This window comes from Syngnathoides biaculeatus, chromosome 17 (genome assembly GCF_019802595.1).
Source record: "Syngnathoides biaculeatus isolate LvHL_M chromosome 17, ASM1980259v1, whole genome shotgun sequence".
Taxonomy (NCBI): Eukaryota; Metazoa; Chordata; class Actinopteri; order Syngnathiformes; family Syngnathidae; genus Syngnathoides; species Syngnathoides biaculeatus.
Genome location: NC_084656.1, coordinates 22773625 through 22801091, shown reverse-complemented (window position 1 = coordinate 22801091; position 27467 = coordinate 22773625). Strand labels below are relative to the sequence as shown.

Below are 27467 nucleotides of genomic sequence, written 5' to 3'. Positions count from 1 at the left end.
GGATTACATCCCTAATTTGTCTCTTCTGGTTGAGTATTTTGAAAAGTATAACTGGAAAGTACCCATCTTCAGGTATTATCAATATTAGCAGTGTATGTTTGTAAAAACTCCAAAGCTGTTTTCCCTCAAAATTGGTTGAAGAACAAAAACATTTTTAATTGATATAGCGGATCTGGGATTTGTTTAATTACTGCAAAAAAATATATAGAGCTATACTGTATGCATTAAAATAGAAAAGTGAAGTAAACTGTTTGCATGCATTATCAATAAATGAATTGCAAAAAAACATTTTATTACTTGCATCAATTTTGCCGTTTCCATTTCCCAGTGATTATTTTGAATTAGTTTCTCGTTTTTTTTCCTCCTCAAAATATCAAATTATTATTAAGACAATGTAAAACAAAAACGTATTAAATATTAACGTGATTGCTTGATTATCCTTGAATTTTAACCATACCAATAAAGTTAGTAAAACTACATTATTAGAACAAGTCATTGGATCATTTTTTTTTTTTTTTTTCATTTAAAAAATGTGGCTGGTGAAATGATGAGATTCGTTTACATATATAACTCACATGTAACTGCATAACATCTAAAAATGAGGATGAATGATTTCATAATTTACGCCCCCCTCCCCGTCAATTTACGGGTGGATTTAATAGGGTGCCGCGAGCGTCTCCGCTTTTTGGCCTCCAGGGGGAGCTCGAATGTGGGCATTCCGCGCGCACGAGCGACGCGCAATCTCGAGCCAGGATTCGGTGGAACTTTGCCCCGCTGAGAGCTTCGCGTAGTGCGGGAAGACGACTGGACGAGTGCAACGTCGCTCCGCTCTCAGCACAGCCCGCGCCGCGACAGCGAAATTTACGAGCGCCGCATTGACGCGTCTGCCTTTTCCTCTCCTTCCGGTCCGGTGCGACGACGATGCGCCGTAGCGAGGAGGCGGAGGCGGAGGCGGAGGCGGAGGAGGACGCGCCCGGCGGAGCCCGCTCGTGAGCTGGGCGCCGCCATGCCGGCCAGGAGGAACCGCTACAACCTGGTGGACGACGCGGCCGACGCCAGGCTGCCGCTGCACAACGACGAGGCGTACCGGCACGGCATCTCCTTCCAAGCCAAGGTACCGCAAACCCTTTTCTACTTTTCAATCGTACCGCTCGAGTAGCTCCAAGTAGAGAAAAAAAAACAAACAAACAAACCAAAAAAAACGGAGTGACCAAAACTTCTCAAGTACTGCGCCGAGTCACTGCTGAGCACAGCTGCATCGAGTAGCAAAAAAAAAAAAAAAAAGATTATTGTTGCTTCACAAAAGACGTCCTGCGACCCACTAAGAACAACGAAGTAACGTGTTTTGTTTCAAAATCCGAATCAAAGCGGTTTTGATGTACAATACCGCCAAACGCAGATTGGTTGCCATGACGTCCGCCACATCCAAAGTCGGAGCGCAACTCTTTGTGTGGAAACAAGTTGCGCAGGTGTGAGGAACCGTCGCTATCCTAATAGGTTCCAAGTGGGAACGTAGTACTGGAGCCTCAAAATCCAAAGCTCTGCGTGACCCTCCCAAATGGGACCCGCGATCCACTTTTGGCCCCACGACCCACCAGTTGGGACTCGCTCCAATACATACACTAATATGCTAGCAAAAGTACAACGTAATCCTTCGTAGAATGACTTGAGTACGGTTAAATGTTTTGGAATACTCGAGAGCGAAGTCAGCAGTGGATCAAGTAAGGCAAAAACCTCAAGTGGTATTATGTGATAGAAGTACTCCTCCGAATAAGTACTTGGTTAAAAAGTACGGAGTAACTGCTGAGTAATTTCTGAGCGATAGGAAAACAAATGTATAGCAGGAGCGAGTCTGTCGCATGAAAACTGCCCCGACGAGCACAATTTATTGGAAAGTCACGGCAGCGCCTCACGACTCGCTACGTCGCGGACGGACTCGCGTTCCAGTTTGTGGGCGAAAGAGCACTCGGGGGGGGGGCGCACCCCACTTTGCCTTCGACCAACTGTGTTTCTGCCATCAATTATTAAGCGCGCAGGAAAACAGAATTCAGCTTTTAGAGGACCGGAGGATACTTTGTAATTACCTTCAATATTACATTGGATTGGTTGTCCCGCTTAATTTATTTAGCGAGCTTCGCCCGTTCGCGTCATCGTTTGACCCTTTTCAACATGCAAATTGGGAATTTTAAAAACTCTTCATTCCAAAATGAGTGCCACAAAAATAACAAATCGAGTAGGAACAAAATGTGCTTTAATGTTTGGCCGAGGCCGTGAATATTGTGAGGGGCCCTAGAAGGGAGCCCTGTGGTGCAAACGCCGCACACGAACAGAGATTTGAACCCAGAACTTCACCAAAATCATCTCAGGCATGAGCTAACCGTACAGTGGGTGCTACTAAGTGGCTTTTTTTTTTGTGGGGGAGTAGGTCGAGAGGTATGACAATCGCCAATAAATTGATATACAGTCATGTGATACTTTGTCGAAGGTTGCTAATTTTAACTTTGGAATGTTGCGTGCGTTTTGCAGTATGTGGGGAGTCTGGACGTGCCGCGGCCCAACAGTCGCATGGAGATCGTGGCGGCCATGAGGAGGATCCGGGTAAGGAGACAACGGCGTCGCCTTCGAGACACCGCAAACGCGCACACCCACGATAATTGAGCACACAATCGGCGGAGTGCGCCGCTGTCGGATGAAGTTTGCGCGGGCGACGCTTTCGCCCGTGTAGCGAAGTGTTGCGCGGCTATCTTCATTTTTGATGCACTCGGCGGAGATGTCGGCGTGCCAAAATGGCCGACTCAGGGTGCCCGTTCAGGCGTGGCTTCTCGAGGCTTTCTTGAGGGTCGACTCTCGCTGGACACGTCAACCAAACATTTTTTTTTGTTGCTAAGCCAAAGCAGCTCTCAGGGCAGATTTGTTTCCAAAACATTCTCAGGAATGGCAGCTTTAAAGCAAAATGGCAGACTTCCTGTGTCTTTTTTTTTTTTCCTGAGACTTTTTTTGTGGGTGGACACACGATAGACGATCCTACCAACGTGGAAGCGTCTTCAGGGGAAGACTTTTTAAACATATCCCCGTGGGATGCCAGAGTAAACCCACGTTTATTGCAGGGATAAAACGTTCCATTCGCAATATGCAAAAATCAAAGAAAGCGCTGCTAGCTAGCTTCTTGCTAACATACAATGCAGGACACCATAGACGGGCTAACGGAAACTAGCATCGATCTTGCGCTGCTAGCTAGCTTCATGCCAACATACAACGCAGGACACCATAGACGGGCGAACAGAAAGTAGCATAGTTCTTGCGCTGCGAGCTAGCTTCATGCTAACATACAACGCAGGACACCATAGACGGGTTTACAGAAACTAGCATCGATTTTGCGCTGCTAGCTAGCTTCATACCAACATACAATGCAGGACACCATAGACGGGCGAACAGAAAGTAGCATAGTTCTTGCGCTGCGAGCTAGCTTCATGCTAACATACAATGCAGGACACCATAGACAGGTTTACAGAAACTAGCATTGATCTTGCGCTGCTAGCTAGCTAGCTTCATGCCAACATATAATGTAGGACACCACAGACGGGCTAACAGAAACTAGCATTGATCTTGCGCTGCTAGCTAGCTAGCTTCATGCCAACATATAATGTAGGACACCACAGACGGGCTAACAGAAACTAGCATAGATCTTGCGGTAATTCAACATCTTCCCTTTGAAGAGTTTAACAGAGCAGTACACGGAGTACAAACCGGAATCCTCGCAGGCACACGAGTAGAACAAGGAAGCGATTTGGACAGCGCCGCCTTTTTGTTTACGAGCGTTCAGGTGCACACGAGGCCCCCACTGCACACGATTGTTACGGGATATCAGCAGTCGGCGGAATTGTTCCCCCCCCCCCCACCCCCACCCCCGGAGACGCCGCGCACAGCTGCGCGAGGCGAGATCGGGTCGACGGCATAACCTAAGTGGGCCTCCCGAGGCTCCGGCGCGACAAGCTTCTTATGCGCGGCTGAGCGAGCTCGGCGCCGAAAGTGCCGTTTCGTTTCTCAGAGGCGGCGGAAACGCCGAAATGTGCGCTTATCCTCTCAAACGTGCACGAGCGCCGGAACCTTCTCCAACTTTTGGTGGGAATCCCCACAACTCGGTCGGGTTCTTTTTGGCACTTTTGAGTGTGAGATTTTTGTGTGCACGCAGAGGAGTTGCTAACCTACAAATTACATTCGGGACGCGCGAATGAATCACAAGCTCGGCAGGCCGAGGACAAGAATTCCCGAACTGGGCTTTGCGCACCTTTGGTGGGTGCATGAGATCAAAGCGGGTGAATGTATGAACATTTCATTTTCAAATTCTTTGGATCTATTAACTCATTTCTTGAGATGGACGGATATGTCCGTCAATTGGAATCCAAGCATTTACTGCCGATGATTGTCAGGTACATTTTCCCGCAAGTAGAAGAGCTTGTTTGTGAACTTGGAGTTTGTAAACCACCGCGGCGACTGGCAGATCCCGATAGATGGCGCTGTTGAACTGGGTTGGAGTTTAGCGCCACAGATTTTAGGGAAGGGAGAAAAGATTGTCGGCCTTTCCCGTCGATTACGAACGAGGGAGCGAAATGTCAACGCATTGGAAGTCAGACAATTTTGATGACCTGGCGCGAAAATTGGCGCAAAAAGAATATCTGTCACAGTGGCTAATCGTTATCCTGAGGGGAAAAAAAAAAATGTCATGCAGTGAAAGAGGAACAAAATGTCAAAATATCGAGACATGCGGAGAGTCAACATCGCTCTTGGCTCATTTCAGCCGCCTCTATTTAAGAGGTCCAGTGTTTATAATTTCATAATATTTTTGCCGGTCTTAAAAGATCCGTCAAAATGCTCTTCAATGGCTGCCGACGGGGTGGGGGGGTTAAGTAAGGTGGCAGTAAATTGAGTTCCAGCGTAAAGTCTTCATTTGCGCGTAAGGTTTTGTGTGGCGCCAACACGGTCTCGGGATACCAAATGATCAATCGTTGACTTGACATCTGGCAAGTCACCGGCAACATCATGCAAATGAAATGCGGCATTTTCGTCGGGACGGCAAAAGAGGCAGAAAGTCATTTCTCGACGTGAAATCTCGCGAGACGCGACAAGGTCTTGCGTACAAGTTTGAGGGTGTGTACGAACGCTGTCGGTGTGACAAAACGTGCACGAACGCTCCGAAGTGACGGCTTGACATGCGGGCCGGGGGAGAAACGGCAGCGAAACAGGCCAAAATCCCGAGACGCAATGTGAAAATATGTCTTTTCGATTGAAAGATTTGCGCAGAGGTGGCCGCTCTAATGTGTGCGGAGGAAATGCGGGAATCGGGCCAACTCTCTTGAAGTTCCAAAGCACGCAAGAAATGAAGTCTTCGGGTCAGGCTGCCAAAGCCGCCGTCTTTTTTAGTTAATCTCTTGATTGCGATTGGTCAGCGCGGCGGCACACCTGCCGTTCCCACGGCGAGACACAATGTTTGCCCCCCCCCCCCCCCCCCACGGCTTCCTTTTGAGCCGCTCCCCCATTGTGGCTTTTCCCTCCGCTTGGGTTTTTGTTGCTTTCAGTTTGCCCGGCGGCGCAAAAAGCGCCTTTGAATGCCTCGTGCCCGCGTCTCCGGCCGCTTTTCTTTTGGAAGGGGGGGGGGGGGGCTTACAGGGAGATGGCAAATGGAAAGCCCCCCCCCCCCCCCCTTCTCCCACCAAAATAGCGCACCTCCTTTTAGCCCGTCGCTGGCTATCTCCTCAGCGTGGACAGGAATAGATCCGAGGCCGACGGCCAAAAAGTCGCTTCCCCGTTTGAATTCCGATCAGCCTCTAATGGGATTTTTTTCATTTTTTTTAAAAAAAATTATTTTAAGGCCTTCGTTCTTTTTCCGACTGCCAAGAGTCTCTCGGGGAATTTCGCTCCCCCCCCCCCCGCCCGGATCACCGTTTGTTCAGCATACGCAGTATTGCGGGGTGGGGGGGACGCACTCCATAAAGAGCGAATATTGACCCAAGAACAAACAGATATGAAAGATGAATAATTGATTCCAGCGAACCCCCGTTTATTGCTCGGGCTGCGTTCCATGGCCCACCGCCATCTGTGAAAATCTGCACTATAAAGAAAACGTTTGACCACTTCCACACTCTTCAAACATATTTACTCTTATTAAAACTTAAATCAAAGATGAAAAAGGTCCTCTAGCCTAATATTCGCATTGCATGATACAAAACGCCATTGAAGACTTTTTAAATAAAATGAAATTTTAAATTAGCATACATTTTGCTGTAATTACAGATGCAACTCCAATTCAGTTTTATTCATGAAGCGCAAGCATAGAATTAAAGATGGTTAAGAGAATGACATCATTTAGAAAACAAAACAACGCATCTACAGTGGAATACGTCAAATAATCTAAATAAATAAGGCCACAGTCTCAAGTACATGAATAAAAATGTTGTCTCAAAATGGTAGAAACGGTCAACCGACTGTTACAGAGTGGTAAAATGGAGAATATTACAAAAAAAAAAAAAATTCAACTTTATATACATTTAAACAGTAGAATGTTTGCTCAAACCAGTGAAGGAAATTCTGTTAGCGTAAGGCTAACGTGTGACGCAAAACGCCATAGATGGGCTAATGGAAATTTGGGTAGATCTGACAGCAACTAAAAACTACAGTATACTTTAACATACACAGAGTAGCAAACCGTACAACGTACGTCAAACGATAACGATCGTCATATATTTCTTCTTCTTCATCCCGCTGCATCTCTGCCAGTGGACACAATGCCACCCGACATGTAGTGGCAAAAAGTGGTACTACACTGAAAGTGCGTAACTCAAATTTCTTTCATACTGTATAAATCTGTCACCCCCCCCCCCCAAAAAAAAAAAGATGTGCGATATCGGTGTGAGCTTGGACAATGAACAGCGAAATTGTGGCCGATTTTTTTTTTTTTTTTTTTTTGTATTGCTTTTTTATTTTTATATATTGTTTTTTACCCGGCAACAGCAGAAAAAGCGTCGGATAAAATAAAGTTTCTCAGAAGACCGATCGAGGTGGTCCCCACCCCCGCTGTGTGCCGGCGCCGCACGATGTCGGGGGGTGTCGTTGACAAAATGTGGGACAATCCGATCAACGAGCCGCCCGCCACATGATAGCCCAGCGTGCAGTATCGGGGGGGACACCGGATATGAATGTTTTTATTTGTGTCTGGTGGGGGGGGGGGGGGGGTCCCATAATGGGGGTCATTGTTTTCACGGTTGCCCCCTTGAACGGCAGATGTACACGAGCGTGGAGGATGACCCGTTTGTTTGGAGGATTATGATTGATTATTCTGATTATTAAGTACGCTTTTGTCTGCGCCACACGCGCAAAATGGAGCCCGACATAAACATAAATACTTGTGCGTCACTTCATGCGTGCGCTTCGGATGTTTTCCACCCTTCAATCGTACGCCAGGGCAGATTGTTGTCACGCGCGGGACGGAGCCAGCGCTTGCCAGAAAGCACTGCGGCGAGAATTTTGACGGGTTATTGAGCACATCGCGGCCACTTTGGTTGTTTGTTTATTTGTTTGTTTTTGCATTTTCCACTCAAGGTGCAGAGATTGTTGTTCTGTGTAGGAGAGAGCCAGGTCTGAAAATGCTCTTTAATAGCTGACAACGTGACATTTACGTAAGTAATAACGCATCGCGGTGGGTGACAGAAATGTAAAAAAAAAAAAAATCAGTGGCCTTAAAAGCAGCGCAGACAGCTGCTCTTCTCTCACATGGGTGGACAAGCAGGTGCCGAACAGCAACAGCATCATGTCACACGCGTACACAGACACGCTCGCGTCAGAACCCAGTGTCAGAACCCAGAACCCCCCCCCCACCGGAGGCGGTGCCGGGCCTCCGCTAGCCGACGCTCACGCGCCATCCGAAAACAAAAGATTTTTCTCAAAAGTGCTGAGCCGCGAAAGGGCCCAAGGCGGACTTTCGGCATCGTAACATTCCTGCGCTGCCGCTCGACGCGGCCTCGGCTTGAATTTTGTGTGCGCCACAAAAATACATATTTTTCTTTATTTTTTTACACCTTTGTGTGTGAAAGATTTAAAAAAAAAAAAAAAAAAAGTGCACGCCAGGCCAGCAGTTGGCAATGCAACATCATATATTAATATTAGCATGGACGGCAACCCGTGAGGACAAATTAACAGCTCCCCAAATGGGAGATTGTTGGAAGGTGTAAGAAACGGACAGAACTCGCCAGAAGATTCTTTTGGTGCTGTTGTCCCACGTAGGACACAACCGATTTTCCGGAAGGGGCCGGACGGTGGATCAGCCGGAAAGCGTTGGCCTCACAGTTCTGAGGTCCCGGGTTCGATCCCGGACCCACCTGCGTGGCGTTTGCATGTTCTCCCCCCGTGCCTGCGTGGCTTTTCTCCGGGCGGGCACTCCGCTTTCCTCTTTACATCCCCAAAAACATGTTGGACACTATAAAATTGCCGCTAGGTGTGATTGTGCCCGCCTGCTGCCCGTCGACAGCTGGGATAGGCTCCAGCGTGCCCCGTTGTGAGGATAAGCGGCTAAGAAAATGGATGGATTTTCTGAAAGGCTTCCGATACGTTTCCGAGCCAGCTTTGAAAGTTTGACTCAGCCAGAACCTTGTAGAAACGCCCGGAGCTGCCGGGTCAGAGAGGTCCAAAAGCACTTTTCCCACTTTCTCAAATCTCTTTCATCTCAGCCAGGTTGCGCTCAAGGCGGCTGATCGGACCGGACGTTTCCGGCCAGATCGGCGCCATCGCTCATTCAGGCCGTGTTTGCGAGCGTGAAAAATCATAAAAGTCACGAGCGAAAGCGGACTTTAAAAAGGAAATCAAAAGGAACTTGGGTTAATATTCTACAATATTGAAACACTATGATGATCTATCTATAGAAATGTAACTTACTGAAGTTTACTGTGAAACTGACACGAAAAACAAAAGAGAAATCAAATTTGTGCATTTGAATGTTTCACCAAACCAAATCCGAGTTTGATAACAACGCGGAACACCATAGATGGGCTAACGGAAATCAGCTTTGGGGTCGCAGTCATTTTAAACGTGACCTCTCGCTTGCCCGTCGCCTACCGCCTTACAACACAAATTAAAATTAAAAAAAAAAAAAAGGATGGCATAACTGTCATAAATGTCCCGGCTCCTCCGTCAACTCGATCCCGGGCAGAGTGGACCGGCGGCGTCTCAACACGGGACTTTTTTTTTTTGGCACGAAGAATGGCCGCACGCCTCAGTGGCTCCCTGACAGTCGCCGTGAAAGGACAGGCCGTCCCTCGGGCACCGGGGGGGGGGGGGGGGGGGCGAAAGGCTGGCGATGGCGGGTGGGGGTACGGAGGCAAAACAAAGGAGCAACCTTAGCATGGCCAACACTTAATCCCAGCGCGGCTCCCGATTTAGTGGCCCAGATCGGGCGCGTCCGCCGCCGCGGAACGCTTCCCCGTTTGCACGCGTTTGTTGTTAAATGGCAGCCGTGTTAATAATGCAGCAACGCTTGGGGGGGGGCGGCATCAATTTTCCGCTTTGCAATCCCGAGTGCGAAATGAATTTCCTCAGCGCGGTTGGCCCGATGGCGCACTCCTCTTTTGGGTGATCTGCGTTTTTGCGTTCCGAATGAAACGCTGCCATTTCACACACTTCAGAGTCTGAAATTATTGAAAGCGCTCCGGCTTGAAACTGTTCAGCTCCTCCGGAACATCCGCGGAAGTATTTTCCACAGTTCGGCCATTTTGGGAACTTCCCATATGGCAACCGAGTCAAACGATTTCGACTCGGGACATTTTTTTTTTTTTTTTGCGCTTTACACGCTCGGGTTACCGTTTTACTATTTGCTACGGTGGCCCGTTAGCATTTCATATCAATCGTTATCATCGGCAGCACTCGGGTACATGGCAAGATGGAAAATCCTCTTCCGGCTGTCTTGCTGATTTTTTTGCTCGGGCTGTTATCTTACTCTATGGTACCATGGCGACAGTTAGCATTTGAGCTATTAGCGTGATTCCCGCCCTACAGAGCGCACCTGGTTATAAGCCTCGGTACGCAGAAAGAGTTGCAACGCGTTGGCATTAGCGCAGCGCTCGCGTTAAACTCTTTCTGTGTACTGAGGCTTATAACCAGGCGCGCTAACACTAGCTCCGTGCTAACGCGAGCGCCGGGCTAACGTTAGCACCACATAAGCAGCAGGTTTGAAAGCGTGTGAAAAAAGTCACGGCTCGTAGGCCGGAAATTACGGCAGTTCTATTATTAAACTTGTTCGTTGTCAGTCATTTTTAGCGTATAGATTGCTAGCTGTTTTAGTCTAAAGTGACAAATTAAAAAAAAAAAAACAAATCATGTTGCTAGCAAAGTGAAACTCGGCCCAGAGATTGATTTGCTAATCGACGCAGGAAACGTTTGAAGATCTGCTGTGAGTGTCGCCGTTTAGCGGCCCGCCGCGGTAATCGAATTGCCGCCGCCGATGTTGTCGCCCGTCTGTGCGGCAGCGGGTCGTGGTCGACCGTCGCTCTGCTTCCGCTGCATTTATCCCGACGGATCAATGGTGGGTCAAAAGCTTCTGGTGGGGAGGGGGAGAACGCGGAGGACCCGCCAAATGGAGACGCAGTAATAGGATTACTGGCAGTAACGTGGGCACGTCACAAGCTCCCGAATCCCTCAGCAGCCCCCAATGCTAAAAGCCGTAACTCCCCCCACCCCACGAATCCCCGCTTATGTGTGTGAAATTGACGTCACTGCACGTTGAACATCTTTTTGCAGACAGCCGCTAGGTGGTCCACATAGAGGAAAATAAGCATTATTTGGGGGCTGGAGGGGGGGGGGGGGTGTTGACTTATTAAAAAGCACTTCCTCATTCTGAGGACTCGTTGTGGTGCGCTCGCTGTCGAGAAATCAGAGACTTTCCTCTAACGGGACTTTGAGGAAACCAAATGAAGACTTGCTCGTAAAGTTCTGCAAAGAAGAGGCACCGCGTACTTGCTTCAAGCTATTTGTCTGTCCCACTTGGACTCAACTATAAGACTGAAACAAGCAAAATAAACATTTGTATATTTGAAACTGTAATACGTCCAACCAAAGCATTTCATTTGGGTTCATGAACGTATTCTAGCTTGGCGCTAACAAGTATTTGGTAAACACCTCAGACAAGCTAAATTAGCACAGCTCAAGCTTAAAAGAGCTGCTACTTCAACGTACGCGGAGCAGCAACAAGTTTGTCTTGTAATAGTTGACTTTTATTTCAGTTGTGAGAGATTCCTCGTAAATTTTTGCTTGCACAAACTGACATTTGAATCAGAAATGGACATTATTTATTCTTTAAAATAAAAAAAAAAAAAAATCCCTCCTGATATTTTAGCTTTCATGTGACCAGGACGTTGTTCTGGTGTTATTACAACTTTATTGACCCAGAATGATTTTTTTTTTTTTTTTTTTCATTTTCACACAATTACACAACACTGAAGGCAGGACTGTAAATTCCGACCGAACGGCCAGGAAAAAACAAATCGGAGGCATCCACAATAAAGCGCAATATTGATATGAGGATCTTTATTGACGCGGAGGATCTTCGCTCTCTAAACGGCCTGCCCGCATTTTTACGTATCAAAATGTAAAATCACGTTTGTCGGGGCTGACTTTGAAGCCCCATCGCAGGCTAACGAAAGTCGTTCATCTCCGCGAGCGGTCGCCTGAAGAGGATTATTCCGGAAATTTCCAGCCGTGCGGCCCCAAAAAAATGCCTTTGAAAAGAAGGAGGCAGAGTTTTCCCGTTGGCGCGAGGGATCAAATGAAGTTGGTTCGAGTTCTCAAATGGAGGCGGGAAAAAAAAAAAATGCTGTTGATGTCGTGATGGTGGAAAGTTGGCAAACTCTGCCAAAAAAATGTCTCGTAATTTACCGTCGTCCCGTCTAGCATTTATATCTTCAATTTGGTGGAAATCTTTACGATGTGTTCTGGATTTAGTTGAAGGGCCACTGAAAAATGGCCCAAATGGGTCAGAAATGTCGCCTTCCGAGGGAAACGGTCAACTTTGTCCTTTCGGGCGTGGCTTCTTGAGACTTTTTTTTTTTTTTGGTGGGTCTCCTCCCCACCACGTCATGCTGTTCGGTGGGGGTGGGGGCCCATTGTCCTCTTGACTCACTCCATCCCCCAACAGTCTTGTCTTTGTTGACACCCCCGCCCCCAAAATAAAAAAAAAAGGAGCGAAATTCCAGGGAAGTCCCCAAACTGAGAATTGCAATGAGTCGGTTGCTAGGTTGCAGCGACGCGGGAAGGCCTTTTGTGGCCTCCGGTACGGTGTCGACGGCGCCGGGGTCCCGGATGGGCCCGCAAGGCCTCGCGTAGATTTCGTTTGGAAGGGGAAGCAGAACGGCGTTTTTGCGCCACGGGACTCCGAGCGCGTTGGGACCCCCGGAACGTCTGTACAGTCTGATGTCAGACCCACCCGTCGTAGGGGGGAAAATCACGAGACCGTTCAAAACGTTTTAAAAAAAAAAAAACAAAAAACAAAACGAGGAGAATTATCACTTGGAGGAAAGGAAGGAACTCCAAAGGAGGAGCACAATCAAGCAATCATTTTTCACCCGCTGTTGAAGTCAAACCCTGAAAAGCAAGAAATAATCCAACAGTGTGCAGTACATTCCAAATGCAACATTTTCAAACAAACGTCCACTAGCTTAATGCTAGCCTGTAATGCAAAAACTCATCCATGAGCTAACGCAAATTAGCATTGATGTAATTATTGAAACTGTTGCTACTTGAACAGACACGGAGCAAAAGTTTGTTGGAATAGTTCAACTTTTTTGAAATTTGGATTTTCTTCTGCCATTTTTTCCCCATTCTAAAATACTTTTTCCTCACAAAATTACATTTTTCCTTATGAAGTGGAATATCTTATTTTACTATAATTTTAACTTTAACTTTTTTCCACCAAATCCCATGATTTTATTCAGATATTATGCAATTTTTTTTTTCCCCCTGGGAAATTTTGACTTTTACAACACACGCGGAGCAACGGCGCGCACACCAACTGAAACATAAATGAAAAAAATGGAAGAAACGTAGACAGTAAAACTCCGCTAGCTTCATGCTAGCATTGTCAGGCTAACATTGAACGGCAGAGACGTTACGCTAATAGTAAAAAAAAAAAAAAAAAATTGTAAGTAGGTGCGAGTTTGGGACTCCCAACGCGGCAACACGTTCAGCGACAACCTCATTCGCAAAATATTCTCTCGTCGGCGTGGAAACGACGACAATTCCTGCAACGTCGCAGCGGCCGTCAGAAATGCGACGACGTGAACCTCGTCGGCTCGGCGCATCCTCGGCACGCTTAATCGCTTCCTTTTCCTCGACCGGTTGGGGAAGCGGCTCGTTTTCCGCCTCCCAATTGTTTGTTGCGGCGTCCGCGGTGACGACGCGTGAACGGCTTCAATATTTCACAAGCGCTCGCTGATTAAAATTTCATACTTTGGATGCGGAGTTGCGAAGTCCCACTTTGCCGCCGCGGAGGCGAGCGCGACAGCCGTCTTTTGGGTTGGGAAATGGAATTTTCCTCATTCAAATCAAAAACAATCTTTTCTTATCTTAATACATTTTTTTTTTTTTTTTTTTTTACCCCTGACACGTTACAACTTCCTTCTTCTGCTACCATATGATTCAGACTAATTATAGTTCAGATTATTTTTTGTGAAATTTAAATTTTGTCCTTGTCGAATTGCGTTTTTTTCCTTCATCAGCTCAGTTTTTTAAATGTTCTCATTTTATTTCCATAAAATGATTTTTTTCCCTCCTTTTAATACTTTAACTTTATTCAGGTATTAAGATAACTGTTTCTGATGAAATGCTCGTTTTTTGTTTTTTTTTTTCCCCACCTGTGTGTTTTCTTCACAAAATTCCAAGTTTACTCCACAAGCTTAAAGTTGTTACTTTTCATGTTTTTATTTTTATTTTCACTGCATCTCTCCCATAAGAGTTCAGTGCTGGCCGCCATGTTCCAGCACGAGCGGATACTACGCTGAAAGCGTGCAACCCTCACTGGGGACTTGCCTCTGTTTTGTAAGAACGCATCTCAACTCATTTTGAGTTTGCAATAAAACGCCGCCATGTTTTTTGTTTTTTTTTTTTTTTTTTTTTTAACTGTGTTGTGTGTCCCAAAAATGAGGCTGAGATTTGCGAAATGTACAACTCGAAGGTTCTCGTCCACGTTACAGACGGGCTGACGTATTTCCTGCCCCCCACCCCCCATCTGCAAATCCGTTCTGTATTTAATCAGCTCTCCCGGGGACCGACTTCCGAATAATTAGGGGGGCTGCAACTTGAATGGCCGTGGACCCGGTGGGGGTGGGGGGGGGCGGATGGGGGGCAAAGCGGCTCACTTTGTGTTGATGCCCGCGACAAAATGAGCGCCAAGCAAACCCCCCTGACACTCAAAATCGGGTGGAATAGTGGAATTTTTTTCGGGGGTCACGGGAATCGATCATTGATGTTTGTATTGGGCCAGAGAGTTCGAGATCCTGGACTGGTTTTCTTTTTTTTTTTTGTTTGTTTGTTTAATTATCAGTTAATAACTCCTTTTTTTTTCCCACTTGACGATCTCGCAAAGCACAGAAATGCTCCACTAAGGCAATGCGCCAGTCAGGAGGTTCAACCTTTCCCCGCCGCGAAGGTTCCGGAACGGCGCCGACCACGTCGGAACCTCGCCACTCGAGAAAACTGAAATCGGTCCCACTCATCCGAGTCCGCACGCCGCACTCGCCGAACCCGCCGACGTTCGTGTTTGAGCCCGGGTGAAAATACAGCCCGGAACCTTCCGGCGTTGTTGTTTTTCAGTTCGGCCGAGAGGCTGTTTTTGTCGTTATTGGAGGGCGGTGGTGGGGAACGGGGGGGGGGGGGGGGGGGAGTTGCGTCTTGCAGCTGCTTCATTTCGGAAGTCGTTTTTGGCAGCTGTTTGAGGAAAAAAAAAGTTGCAACATACACAGGAAACAAAAGCTCTTTTTTCAAATTTGTCATATTTTCGTGAGGAAAACATATGAAGAAAGTATAATGCAGGGATCATGCAGGAAAAAGTCCAAAGCAAGAGTTAAAATATGAGAAAAAATGTTGCCAAAAAAAATGTCCTAATAGAATAATAATTTGTTAGTATCACAATTAAAAAATGAGTTCTTTCACTGAAATGAAACTTTAGGAGAAAAATATTACATTAATACCAGAATATAGTCATAGGAAAAAAAACAACTTTATACAGAAAGTTTTTTTTTTTTTTTTTTTTTTTTTGGGAGAATGGACCCCCCCCCCAAAAAAAAAAAAAATATACAATTGTATGAAAAAAAGAAACTAAAAGACAATTTGATAATGTTTTGAGAAAGCTCATTTCTTTGTATACCCGGTGGGTCACCTTGCAAGTTGGCGTCAAGCTAGCATACTTCCGTAAAGATGAAAGATTGTGGTAAAATTTGGTGTTGAATCATATCTTTATTGAATTCTGTTTTTTGTCATACGACCAGTTGCTCCTTAAAAGTAGTGCTTTGCCGCCATTTGTACACCTCCTCTAATGCGTCATCATTAGCATTTGTGTCCCGTCTGCTCAACCAGTACGAGTTCAAGGCCAAAAACATCAAGAAGAAGAAGGTCAGCATGGTGGTGTCCGTGGACGGCGTCAAGGTTCTGCTGCGCAAGAAACAGAAGGTGAGGCGCCGACGCCGACTCGCACGACGGACCGAGAACCGCGGCCAACGGCAGTCGCGCTCACGGCATTTCCGCCCACAGAGGAAAGAGTGGACGTGGGACGAGAGCAAGATGCTCATCATGCACGACCCCATCTACAGGTGGGTCGGGTTCTATTCCTCGCGGTGCCGCCATCACAGCCTGTTTCGAGTTCTCGTTTTCTTTTCAAGGATTTTCTACGTGTCGCACGACTCGCAAGACTTGAAGATCTTCAGCTACATCGCCAGGGACGGCTCCAGCAATTCCTTCCGCTGCAACGTCTTCAAATCCAAGAAGAAGGTAGGGCGGAAACCCCGAACGGAACCGGGTCCGGACCGAACGCCGTCTTCCTTTTTGTCTCCAGACGCAGGCCATCCGCATCGTGAGGACCGTCGGTCAGGCTTTCGAGGTCTGCCACAAGCTGAGTCTGCAGCACGCCGAGCAGGACGCCGACGGGCAGAGCGACAAGTCGGCCGAGGATTCCGGACGTGAGGGTGAGGCGGCCCGGTCCGACTCTCGTCGGTTGCGCTGCGACTTTCCAGTTGACCGCCGGCTGGCGGACAAAAAAAAAAAAAAAAAAAAATCTTCAAAAATGCAAATTAAATCACACCTGGAACCAAGTTTGAGCCACCCGAAGAAGCCGACGGATGCAGTTTTGGGCCACGTTTGTGATTTTTAAGACTCGATGAGATGTGCAATGTACATTTAATATCTTGGATGAATTAGCATGAGCAAAAATAGTCATCACTAGCTAACTAATGCTAAATGTGAATGCTAACAGTTTGCAAAAGATGCTACAACGGCTGAGTTTATACAATACACTCAGCACCAACATATACAGTTTAAGGATAGTAGCCCCCCCCCCCCCCCCGTTAAAAACAAAATGGACGGATGTTTTCGAGTAGCGTGTCGCTTTTCAACTTAATCGCTCACGTGAGTCGCACACTTTTCGCGCTTTCATTTCCACTGTCAGGCCAGCCTCCGGCGGGGGCCAAGCGGGGGGAGGAGGACAGTAAAGGAGGACGAGAGGAGGAGGAGGACGACGACGACGGCGGCGAGGAAGAGGAAGAGGGTGCCGCGACCGGCACGTCGCTATCCGAAAGGACGGTCGGTGACATCTTGCACAGCCTGGCCGAGCTTAGCGTGGTCAAAGCGGGCCACGCCGTCACGGTAAGTGACACTGTTTATTATTATTATTTTTTGTTGTTGTACAATTTACTTGTTTTCAATGTACATTTTGCAGTCTTCTTTTCTGCAATTTATCTTTTTTTTTCCCCATGTTCTTGTTTTATATTTACACGCTCAAAAACATTTTGGTAGTGTACTTTTTTTTTTTTCTACATGTAAATTTTCTGGATGTTTTTACAATTTGTACATTTTTTTATTTTTACTAAAACAATTTTCAATCTTCATGTTTTCATTTTTAATTTTTTTTTTCCATTTTCTTATTTTTGCATTTACTACTACTACTTTAAGAAGTGCATTATTATTTTATTTTCTTTTGATGTACTTTTTCCCCCATGGACATATTATGCAACTTTTTGTGCTTTTTTTTTTTTTTTTTTCTCGATCCATCATTATTTTTTTCATTTTGTAGTCTGGTACATTACCATAATTTTTACTGAGTGAGGCAAAGTTTGCAACAGAACTGCTCCTCGAAAATGATCTTCTGCCTCCTGCTGCCCTCTAGAGGCAAGCCAATGGAATTGCAGCAGCTTATTTAATGTCATTCATTCTCACGTGGCATGAACGTGAAAGAGTGTAATATGTGTCGCGGCGGGGTTGTGTTTGTGTGTGTGTTTTGTGTTCAGGACTTTTCCGGAATGCCCCTGTTCACGGTGGCCCGACAGGGCGCGGCTCCCGGCAGCCCCGGCCCGGCCGGCGGCTCGCTGGCGTCGCGCCACTACTTGCAGCTCCTCCAGCAGCAGCTGCAGCAGCAGCAGCAGCACACGCAGGTGGCAGTCGCTCAGGTAAAAAAAAAACAAAAAAAAACGTACATAAATCACTGAGATGCGGCAGCAACATGCTAGCGCGGCGCTAAGAGGGCCTGTTAAAAAAAAAAAAAAAAAAAAAACATACAGGTAAAAGTCACTTCCTCGGCACATATATTCCACTGTTTACCTTTTCTGCTCGAGTGCCCCCTTGTGGCCGTGGACAAATTAGCCGCATCAGCGTATAAACCGCAGGGTTGAAAGTCGAGGCTTGTAGGCCGGAAATGACGGTCGTTCCTTGACATCAAGATGGGACCAAAGTGCTACTTTTACATTTGGCAGGGCACAAAGAAAAAAAAAAAAAAGCACAATTTTCAGCAAATAACAGGATGATAATCTTTTTGTTGAGAGTTATCGGTGGAAATGACTGAGCAAAGGTAAAACAAAAATAATAACAAGGGCTCATTTGTATTGTCGTTGTCGTTTATGACGCATTTATGACGCAGGTGCAGCTGCTGAAGGATCAGATGGCGGCCGAGAGCGCCGCCCGGATGGAGGCGCAAGCGCGCTCGCACCAGCTGCTCATGCAGAACCGCGACCTGCTGCAGCACCTGGCCCAGCTGGTGCAGCAGCTCCGGCAGATGGAGGGCGGACCGGGGGTCCGGGAGGCGGAGCTTCTGCCCCGGGAGGCGCCGCTCAACGGATGCGGTGAGTTTTGCCCCCCCCCGGGCGACGCGTCGTCGTGGGCTTGAATGCCGAGCCCGTTTGCTAAGCAAAACGGCAGCACTTAACTGAAGCGGGTCAACCGTCTCCTGGATGGAATTTACACGCGGCCAGTCGATAAAATATAGTCAGAACAAATTTGGGCGTTACTGAAGGGCATCCAAGAAGGGTTATAACTGCTTATTCATGGCGGCAAAGCCCTACTTTTCTATTTCGTCTGTCATCGCAATGGCACCGAAGCAATATTTTCCACTTATCACGCAGAGTTTTTCTAATGAATAACCAAGAAAAATGGAGTTTAAAAATAAAAATCTATGACTAGGCGAATCCGTGAGTGGCGACTCGGGAATACGCCGGTGAAGACTGTCGAACATTTTGCCAACCAAATATGTAAAATTCCATTCGCCAGTCTATGGCATTTCGAAGGAAAATGTTTTATTATTATTTTCACAGATTCAGAATTTCCCAGAAATTGGGAGCAGTTATGTGACATTAGGTCGTTTCCGGGCCGTGATCGGGAAATAGACGTTAAACCTCCGGACTGTCAAATCTGGTCTTGCAGCCACGAGGCCTCTGTCATTGCCTCTCAATGTCAAGATGCGCTGCGACGACGCCTTCCTGCAGCACGCCACGTCCACGCCCGGACGGCGTCCGCGCGCCGCCGCCGCCCTCTCGCCCGGGCACCCGGGCGACTCAGAGTCTTTCCTTCTGCTCAGTCCGGATGACATCAGTGAGTCCTTCTTCCACGGCGAGGAGGCCCCGACGTCCCCCGAGGGGGCCGCCGTCACGTCGAGGAGAGCGTCCGGCGTTGAGGAAAAGTAAGATGACTAAAAGCTACTTGATCTCTTGGGAGGGTCTTTTTATTTTGGGGGGGGGGGGTTTAGGTTAGGTTAGGTTAGGTTAGGTTGATCGTGGACGCGCTCGGGTGAGCTAACCGCTAGGCTAACGGCGACGGTTGGCAGCACCTCCTCGCTCGTTAGCGTCGCGTTCGGGTGGTCCGTGCTTTACTTCGCGGGGGGGGGGGGGGGGGGGCACAAAAAGATGAGCTTGTCGGGTGAGCGGTGCCCTCGTCTCGACGTATTGATGAACATCAAACAAGATCCGGGTTCGAATCTCCGTTGGATGTTGATGTGCGGAAGTTCGACGGGCCTTTTGATCCCGATTTTGATTTGATTTTTTTTTCAAAGCAGGGTGAGCCTCGTTTTGTTTACAAACATTCTTAAATGGAGCGTGGGAATATGAAAAAAAAAAAAAAATAGCCTGGAGACGACGTTTAATCTCCATAAATTGCCCCGAGACGTTTGCCACACAAACATAAAAGTGGGTAATTACTTTTTGATGAGCTTTTAATCCCCTTAAAACCGAAAGCGCCAATGAGGGGAACCCTTCCCTCGCTACCGAGCGCCCCCCCTCCTCACAAGTGTGAAACCCCGGCACGGTAAAGCCGACGCGGTCGTTTCGATCGCCGCGTCTGCTTCCACTCAAAATGTTGCGCTTTCCTGACGGAAACGACTCAAAACACACGACAAGCAAGAAAAAAAAAACCTTTGCTCTCTACGGGAACGTCTGTCGCCTGCTATTCATATTCATTCGCAAGGCGGTGGTGGAATTTTTTTATTATTATTATTTTCCTCGCTGCGCTGCGTGGGAAGGACGCCTGCAACTATTTGGGGCCTTGGTTGCCTTTTCTCGCGCATCTCGCGGCCAATTTAGCACAACGCTAATGTAAAATAAAATACCGTAAAAAGTCGCCCCAAAATATGGCTGGTGCGCTTTGGGACTGACGCTTGGAGTCATCAAATATGATACAGATGTGCATATTTTGTATACCTCGCTTTAAAACGTCCTTTCCGTTTGCGGTTATGTAACGACTCTCCCCCTTCTCATGTGGCTAAATATGGAAAGGGCAATATTGGAAGCAGCTGCGCGTGCGACATTATTTATGTATCGGAACAGCCAATCGAAAGGGGGCGTCGCCGTCCTCTCATCGGATCGCGCCCGACCCTGTACCTAATGAAGTGTCTGGCGAGTGGAGTGCCCCCCCCCCCCCCCCCCCTGGGAAAAAAAAGAAAAAAAAAGAAAATCCTCACAATGGGTTTCATGGATAACAGCCCTTCCTCCAATGATCAAAATACGCACCAATCACTTTTGCGGCCTTCCGAACTCGCGCTTGGGACTCGTTTGGGGGCGCAACGGACCAACTTCGCGAGCGGTTCTCGGCTCGTCGGACGCGTTGCAAATATTTGGTCTGCCGTCCAAAATGATGCGAATGTTCGACGACGTCCAAGTAAGAAAATATGGAGGGTAGCAAATGTTAGCCATATACGGACAACGTCAGTCGTGTGCATTGGGGGTGGATAGAACTTCTTTTTTTTTTTTTCAAAATGGCTTCTCCAAAATGAAAAAAATATCTTGCTCGAGTTACCAAACATCGCATTATTGAACTTATTATATTGCTCTCATACTTGGTTGCAGATCAACTTCCAACACAACACTGCCATGCTCAATTGAAACATCCTTCCATTTTCTCAGCCGCTTATCCTCATCAGGATTGTGGGAGTGCTGGAGCCTATCCCAGTTGTCAACGAGCGGGAGGCGGGCGGGGTACACCCTGAACTGGTCGCCGGCCAATCGCGGGGCAGACGGAGACAAACAGTGGCATTCACAATCACACCTTGGGGCAATTTAGTTGGACGTTTTGTGGATGTGGGAGGAAACAGGAGGGCCCACCCGGGCACGGGGAGAACACGCAAGCTCGAACCCAGGACCCCAGAGCTGTGAGCCCCAACGCTTTCCAGCTGATCCGCCCGCTTGAAACATTGTTTTCCAAACTGCCGCGACCCTTGTGAGGATAAGCGTCTCAGACAGATTGACGGATGACGACGGCGATGTCGTCGGTTTGTGGCGTCCGCGGCTTCTTCCGAAAGGTCTTCCGTCTTTCATATCGAGCGACACGAGCCGCTGACCTTGGAATCATTTTTTTCGGCGGCGGCTTTTCGTTGATGTCGACTGGAAAGTTTTCATTTGGTTTTTTTTTTATCGATTTGCTTGTTGTCGAGCGGCCGGCTGCCGTCTAACTGTGGCCTCTTTTTGTCAGGTGCGAGGATCCCGTCCTGCTGGTCCTCTTGCTCCTCTAATCAGATCCCAAACGCCCCCCCCCCCCCCCCCAAAAAAAAAAAATTTGGCTTTTCTCCGTTTGCTTCATCCCGGAAACGCGTGGAGAGCCGTGCTCCCCTTGCTCTTTTCCTCCGCTCCCTCCTCGCGAGTGACGTGAGTATGACGAGCACGCGCAGCATGCAAAGTCGCCGCCGGCTTGCGGGCGGAGCCAAGCGCCGATCGGCCAATCGCGCGGCGGCGTGTTCGCCGGGCAAGAGCGAGCCAGACCACGGAGCATAGTCAACCCCCGTCTACCCGTTTTCGCACTTTCCCGCGATATATAAAAATGCAACAGTGTGGTTGCACAAGTGTGCACACCCCTAATCATTAAGGATGTGGCTGAGTTCACAACGAACCAATCACATTCAGACTCGTTAAATGGTATTCGGCAGCACCTACAAGTGTATAAAATTCCGATGTTCCAGCAGACTTTTCCTGACTTTCTTGCGTTCTAGCAGAGGACTGGAGGTTCTCCCCCCCCCACAACTGAGTGCCATTTTGCATCTGTTCATAATTGGTTTCGTCTTGAGGCCCCAACGTTGGATGCCGCTACGGCGTTATTTTGGGGGTGAGCAGTGTCGCAACAAAATCCCCCTCAAGATGTGGCAAAATATGCAACCAAATTGTTTCTTCCTGTTGTTTATTTTTTTACTTCTTTTTTCCTGGTCTCTTTTTTTGTTGTTTTTTTTTTTTTTGGGTGACTGGGGTGTGTAGACTTTTTATTGCCCCTTTACAATGCGAGTGATGAACAAGTGGAAATAGCGTGGATTTAACGGTTGTTTTAAAGCTTCCGGCTCGTCCTCGTCTTCTCGCCGTTAACGTCGCCGCCTGGCGCGTTGCGGCGCAAACGTTCCCCCGTTGTACTGCCAAAGGTCATCGGATGGCTTCGGAAGCGTCGTCGGGGTTCACCGTTTTTGTTTCCCTGTCGTCATGGGCGCGTTCTGCTTTTGCACTTTTCGCAAAGCCATAACAAGCGGATCGGCCGAGATATTAAAAGGCACTCGTTTTAATATCCCGGCTCCCGGCCGGATGGTAATAACATCCCCACTTATGAGCGGCCGTCCGTGACCAACGCGAACAAAATGAAGACGGCGGCGGCGTGCCGTGCTCGGCGCCTTTTTCGTAACGAGGTCGGAGGGACACAAAAGCGCGGCGCTGATGAAGAGGCCTCGACCGCGGAGGTCCTCTCGAGGGGGCCGCGCTGCTGACGCAAAATTATGGTCATAAGATGTGAAGTGGGGGGCACGGCGGATCAGCTGGAAAGCGTCGGCCTAACAGTTTCGATTCCGGCCCCGCCTGCGTGGAGTTTGCGTGTTCTCCCCCTCCGTGCCTGCGTGGCTTTTCTCCGTTTTCCTCCCACATCCCAAAAAGGTGAGGCTGCAAATTGCCCGTAGGTGTGATTGCGGCGGTTTGTCTCTCTGCGCCCTGCAATTGGCTGGCGACCGCTTCAGGGTGTACCCCGCCTCCTGGCCGTCGACGGCCGGGATGGGCTCCGGCGCTCCCCGCCACCCTTGTGAGGATAAGCGGTGAAGAAAATGGACGCTTTTCCCATCTTGTTTTATTCCCCCTCAAATAACGCGGTGGTCAAGGGCCCAAAGTATCAAATTGGAGGATAAAAGTTGCGCATTTCCCTGTTTTTAATGCGGCAGGTTCCAAGCGGCCATCCCGAAACTGGACCCGCCCCCCGCCTCGGCGACCCGCAAGCGAGCCAGCCGGACCTTGTCTCCGGGCTCGCTGCCCCCGCCCTCCTTCCCGGACGCCACCCCCGGCTCGCTGTCGTCGTCCGACTTCCACTCGCTCAGCAGCTCGTGCTCGGCCAGCGACGACTCGGGCGTGCGCTCCGAGACCAAATCGCTGCTGTCGCCCGTGCGGGACGGCGACGTGTTCGGGGAGCGCGGGACTTTCGGGACTCGGCGCGAGAGCCCGAGCTCGGCCGCCCTCCGACCCCCGAACGAGATCCGCCTCCGCATCAGCTTCTCGGAGGACGAGCTTCTGGAAAAGGGCCAGGAAGACGTCGCCGTGCCGCAGCGCAGTTAAGGGAACGCCGTTCGCGCGCTTCGGACTCTTTCGCAAAACTTTAGTATTTTTCTAAAGGAAGAACGTCACCGTTGGGTGTACTTTGTAGGGATTAGGAGCAAACATATCTTTTGCACACGGTTCCAAAATCATCACAAGGTTTTGTTTTGTTTTGTTTAAATAATTAGTCAACATCAAAAATCTCTCATTTAGTGGTCGCTGAAATGTTGCGAGGAACCTCGATGGCTGCCAACCGCCTGATTGGATGACGGGACAGAACGACAAAAGGAAGTCAGACGGAGTGGGGGGAAAAAAATATGAAAAAAAAAAAAAAAAAGATTGGGGCGTTCGATTGTAAAAATTGAAAAGGCAAAAAGAGTTAAGTTTAAGAATATTCATATTGGGACAGGAAAAACTCATCTCATCGAGTCATAATGTCACGAGGAAAAAAAGTCATAAAGCTACGAAAAAATTGTTTATGTTCATGTTTGAAGAAATATAAAGTTGTAAAAATACAACAAGGGTGGGTGTGGAAAGGTATGGCAATAAGTCCAAATATATATATTAAAAACACTGTAAAGTTAATTGGTTTTGAGGGGGGGGGTCAATAAAATTACTCATAATTCAAGATGGAAAAAATATGACCCAATTTGGGCAAGTTTATGAGAATAAAGTTGTAAAATAAAAAAAAAAACATTCATAATGTTGAAAGAAGGAAATTAAGATTTCAAGGAAATTTGTGATAAAGTTACCAGCATAGACAGAATGACATGAAAAAAATATTTTTTAAATAAAAAGTTATAATCTTGAGGTAACATCGTAATGTTTTTTGTACAACGTAATTCCCACACAAAATGTGAAACTGGCACTTTTTTCTCATAAGCTTGAAACTTTTCGTGTAAAATGGGGATTTTTTTTTTTTTTTTTCCTGGGAAAATGACAATATTGCAACAAATTTATGGAATTTTTTTCTGGTTTGAGTTGGAGAGCCGAGATGGATTGAAGTTGCGTCGTTGCAGGTGTAAAATGGGGGGAAAAAAGGCAGCAATAATAATAAAAATAAATCGAGACAACTTTGCGTGTGCTCTTCTTGTATTCATCATTCATCAAAAATGACATGAAAAAAAATACAAAAAAGAGATTTGTGAATTCAAATTCCAGCAGCAAAAAACAGTGAAACTCTGATGGCAGTAAAACTAGTTATTATGTTTATTAGTATAATTTCTTGCTGCAACCCCTCACAGTGTGTTTTCGTCATTAGTGAATCTGTGGAAATTTAATTTGCATATAAAGTGCCCCCCCCCCCGTGACTCCCCCAGCGCCTGTTAAGAATGGATTTTCTTTTTCTGTCTCGCTCTTCACACAAAAAAAAAAAAAATACATTTTGCCTGCCAGGTAAATAAATATGGACGCTCGCCTCCCACGCACGTGCGCACATAACCCCGATGAAGGAACTTAAGTCTCTCCCAATCGCATCCTGCGGAACTCATTACCGTTTCCCATGTTGCCAGGAGTGAGCATGTTTTTGTTTTCTTTTTTTTTTTTTTTTTTTTTAAATACACGTTTTCCAAATTAAAATACAGCTCTATAAAATTGTCTTTTGTAAAAATGGGATGATTATATTCAGTGGAAAGAAGTAAGCAGCGTTTGCCACATTTTGGACTTGAATTCCGTGGACACTGGGCTGCTCCTTCTGGTGTTGCGTGCCTTGGCCATCAGTGGGCGCTATAATACAAATCTCCATGGAGACGGTCGGTGAGCTGCAGTAATCGTACGTATTGGGATCAAGAATATATGCCAGTGAGGGTCTATTTCCTGTCTTGCCGTACGATCGTGCGCGCTTGACTTTATTAAAATAAGCGCCGCGGAGGCGCAATTCGGCCAAAACGAGCTGGCGCCTTCGTCATCTCGGCCTTAGTTGTTTCGAGAGCATGTTGGACGCCTTCAGACGCGAAAAGAACGTCGCAAAGAAAGAGACATAGTTCACGTCCTTTAGACCGCAAAGCACCAGATGGCGCTACACGTCATTGGAAGCTTCTGCTAACATTTGAAGACTGTAAATTCGAGACACACCTGGGAGTATGCCAACGTCTGCTTTTGTTTAAAGTCTACGTCGCTTACGATAGAATTTCCGGCCAGCTGGAAGCAAATCCGATCTTTAGTCCTAACTTCGGCAAATGGCCGCCGCCCGCCAATCTCAAAGACGTGGCCGGTCTTCCCCTGTTGGGATGGCGGATTTATGTATTTGAATTTGCATTTGCCGTTTTCTTTCCATATTTTTTGTGGTTATTTTCCAGGGTAACATCTGCGTCACGTTGCCCGAGCGTCTTTGGCGCCATCTTCCAATAATTTCCTCGTCCGAGAGATGAGCGCCACGACCTTGGCGAGAGTCGCCCTCGCCTGCGTGGTAACGACTCGTTTGTTAGTGGCGGGGGAGGATGACGGGGGGGGCGGGGACGGGACTCCGGTCACGTCAACTTGACTCGAGTCAAATTTTTGGTGACGGGCGGGACTCGACAAGTGGCCCCCGTTTTGTTTGTTTGATGTTTATGATTCTTTTTGCCACTGCGGCAAAATTCGGCACTTCCCGCAAAGCTGTCGAGCGAAGGAAGTGCCTCGCGCCCATCGATCTGTCCTGTTGCTTCAATGTTCACAGTTTCACGTTTCTCCACCAGGTGGCGCTACTCGCTACCGTTCAACGCACGGAGCGAAATTTCACAATTAGGCACGTCGGCGTCCGAAGTCTTCAGTTCCTATCTTATCGATCTATAAACAGATGAATTTTGAAAGTGTATTTTTTTTTCCCTCCACCATTTTTCTCCCGATTTGCCGCCTTGATGGTGTTTTGCTCCTGAACCGGTCGAGAAACGAGTCCGCGAAGCGCAGCTGGCCTTTTGCGTCGCTAATTACCATTAGCAGCGGCGTCCACCCCCGTCCTCGCCGACATAAATGGCCGCTTTGTCCTTTCGCCGTCTTTTTTTCTTTTTTTTTTTTCCCCGTGCGCTCTCTCGCTCTGTTATTTTCTTCTTCTTTTTTTTCCGTCCACAAATGCAAAATGCTAATCGGCTCTCTTTGTTCGATTAGCCGGGAACGGACGGAGGCAGATGCGTCCTCGCGAGGGCCGCTAATTGCTTTACTTGCAATCAGCGCTAATCAACAGAGTGCAGACGCGTGCGGACGTCACGAACTGCTTGGAAAAGTACTGCTGACATCTTTTTCATATTTCACTCGCCGCATTTGACGTTTGATGCAAAATTGGGAGCCCGACGACAGACGACGACTTGCGTCCTACACGACTGACGTTGTACCGTGCGGTTCGAGCTACACTGAAGAATCGCTTGAAATTGTGGCCACCATGAATGTGGCTTTTTAATTTTTTTTTTAAATCTCATACGCTGGATTTATTCATTAGAGTTCAGTTACATTTAACTTTAATGCAACGTCGTTTCCGGCCTATAAGCAACAACTTTTTTCACACGTTTTCAACCCTGCGGTTTATGCGGCGATGCGTCTAATTTGTGCAATTTTTTTCTAACGGCCCCAAGGTGGCACTAGAGCGGAAAAGGTAAGAGTGAGACCGGTGGAATATATGTGCCGAGAAAGTGACTTTGACCGGTCCGGCCCTGTTAGCGCTGCGCTAGCGTGTTACTGCCGTGTCTCTTTGATTTTTACCGGTATGTTTTTTTTTTTTTTTTTTAAACCAGCCCTGTTAGCGCGGTGCTAGCTTTAGCATGAGCTCTGCGGTGCTAGCGTTAAACTCTTTCTTTGTAAATATCTCGTGTTTCAATGTAGGCACTTGCAGCTTTCATACAGGTGCGGCTTATGTATTTACCAAATGGTTTATTTATTATATGAGATCAGCACAGGTTTTGAGTAGCAGTCAAAGATGTGAAGTTTAGTCTGTTGATTATGCGAGAAAGA

The 27467-nt window shown here is 47.6% G+C and overlaps 1 protein-coding gene across 2 annotated transcripts; it reads left to right on the top strand.

Moving 5' to 3' along the window:
* Positions 1–672: 672 nt before the first annotated feature.
* Positions 673–24356, top strand: si:dkey-34e4.1 (carboxyl-terminal PDZ ligand of neuronal nitric oxide synthase protein). 2 transcript variants are annotated; one of them, XM_061800621.1, is made up of 12 exons: positions 673–1114; positions 2527–2598; positions 15610–15702; positions 15784–15842; positions 15912–16020; positions 16085–16214; positions 16694–16890; positions 17532–17690; positions 18158–18359; positions 18937–19192; positions 23180–23562; positions 23760–24356. In XM_061800621.1, the coding sequence occupies exons 1-12, from the start codon at positions 1007–1009 to the stop codon at positions 23813–23815; spliced, it is 1824 nt and encodes a 607-aa protein (XP_061656605.1). In that variant the 5' UTR covers positions 673–1006; the 3' UTR covers positions 23816–24356. The 2 variants fall into 2 exon arrangements, with proteins under 2 accessions (XP_061656605.1, XP_061656607.1); XM_061800623.1 differs by having other exon boundaries at positions 674–1114; positions 23180–24356.
* Positions 24357–27467: the final 3111 nt, after the last annotated feature.

Coding starts and splice junctions, on each gene's coding strand:
- si:dkey-34e4.1 (XM_061800621.1), top strand. CDS start 1,007: ATGCCGGCCAGGAGGAACCGCTACAACCTGGTGGACGACGCGGCCGAC. Junction 2,599..15,609: donor CGGCCATGAGGAGGATCCGG/GTAAGGAGACAA, acceptor CTGCTCAACCAG/TACGAGTTCAAGGCCAAAAA. Junction 16,021..16,084: donor TCTTCAAATCCAAGAAGAAG/GTAGGGCGGAAA, acceptor TTTTGTCTCCAG/ACGCAGGCCATCCGCATCGT.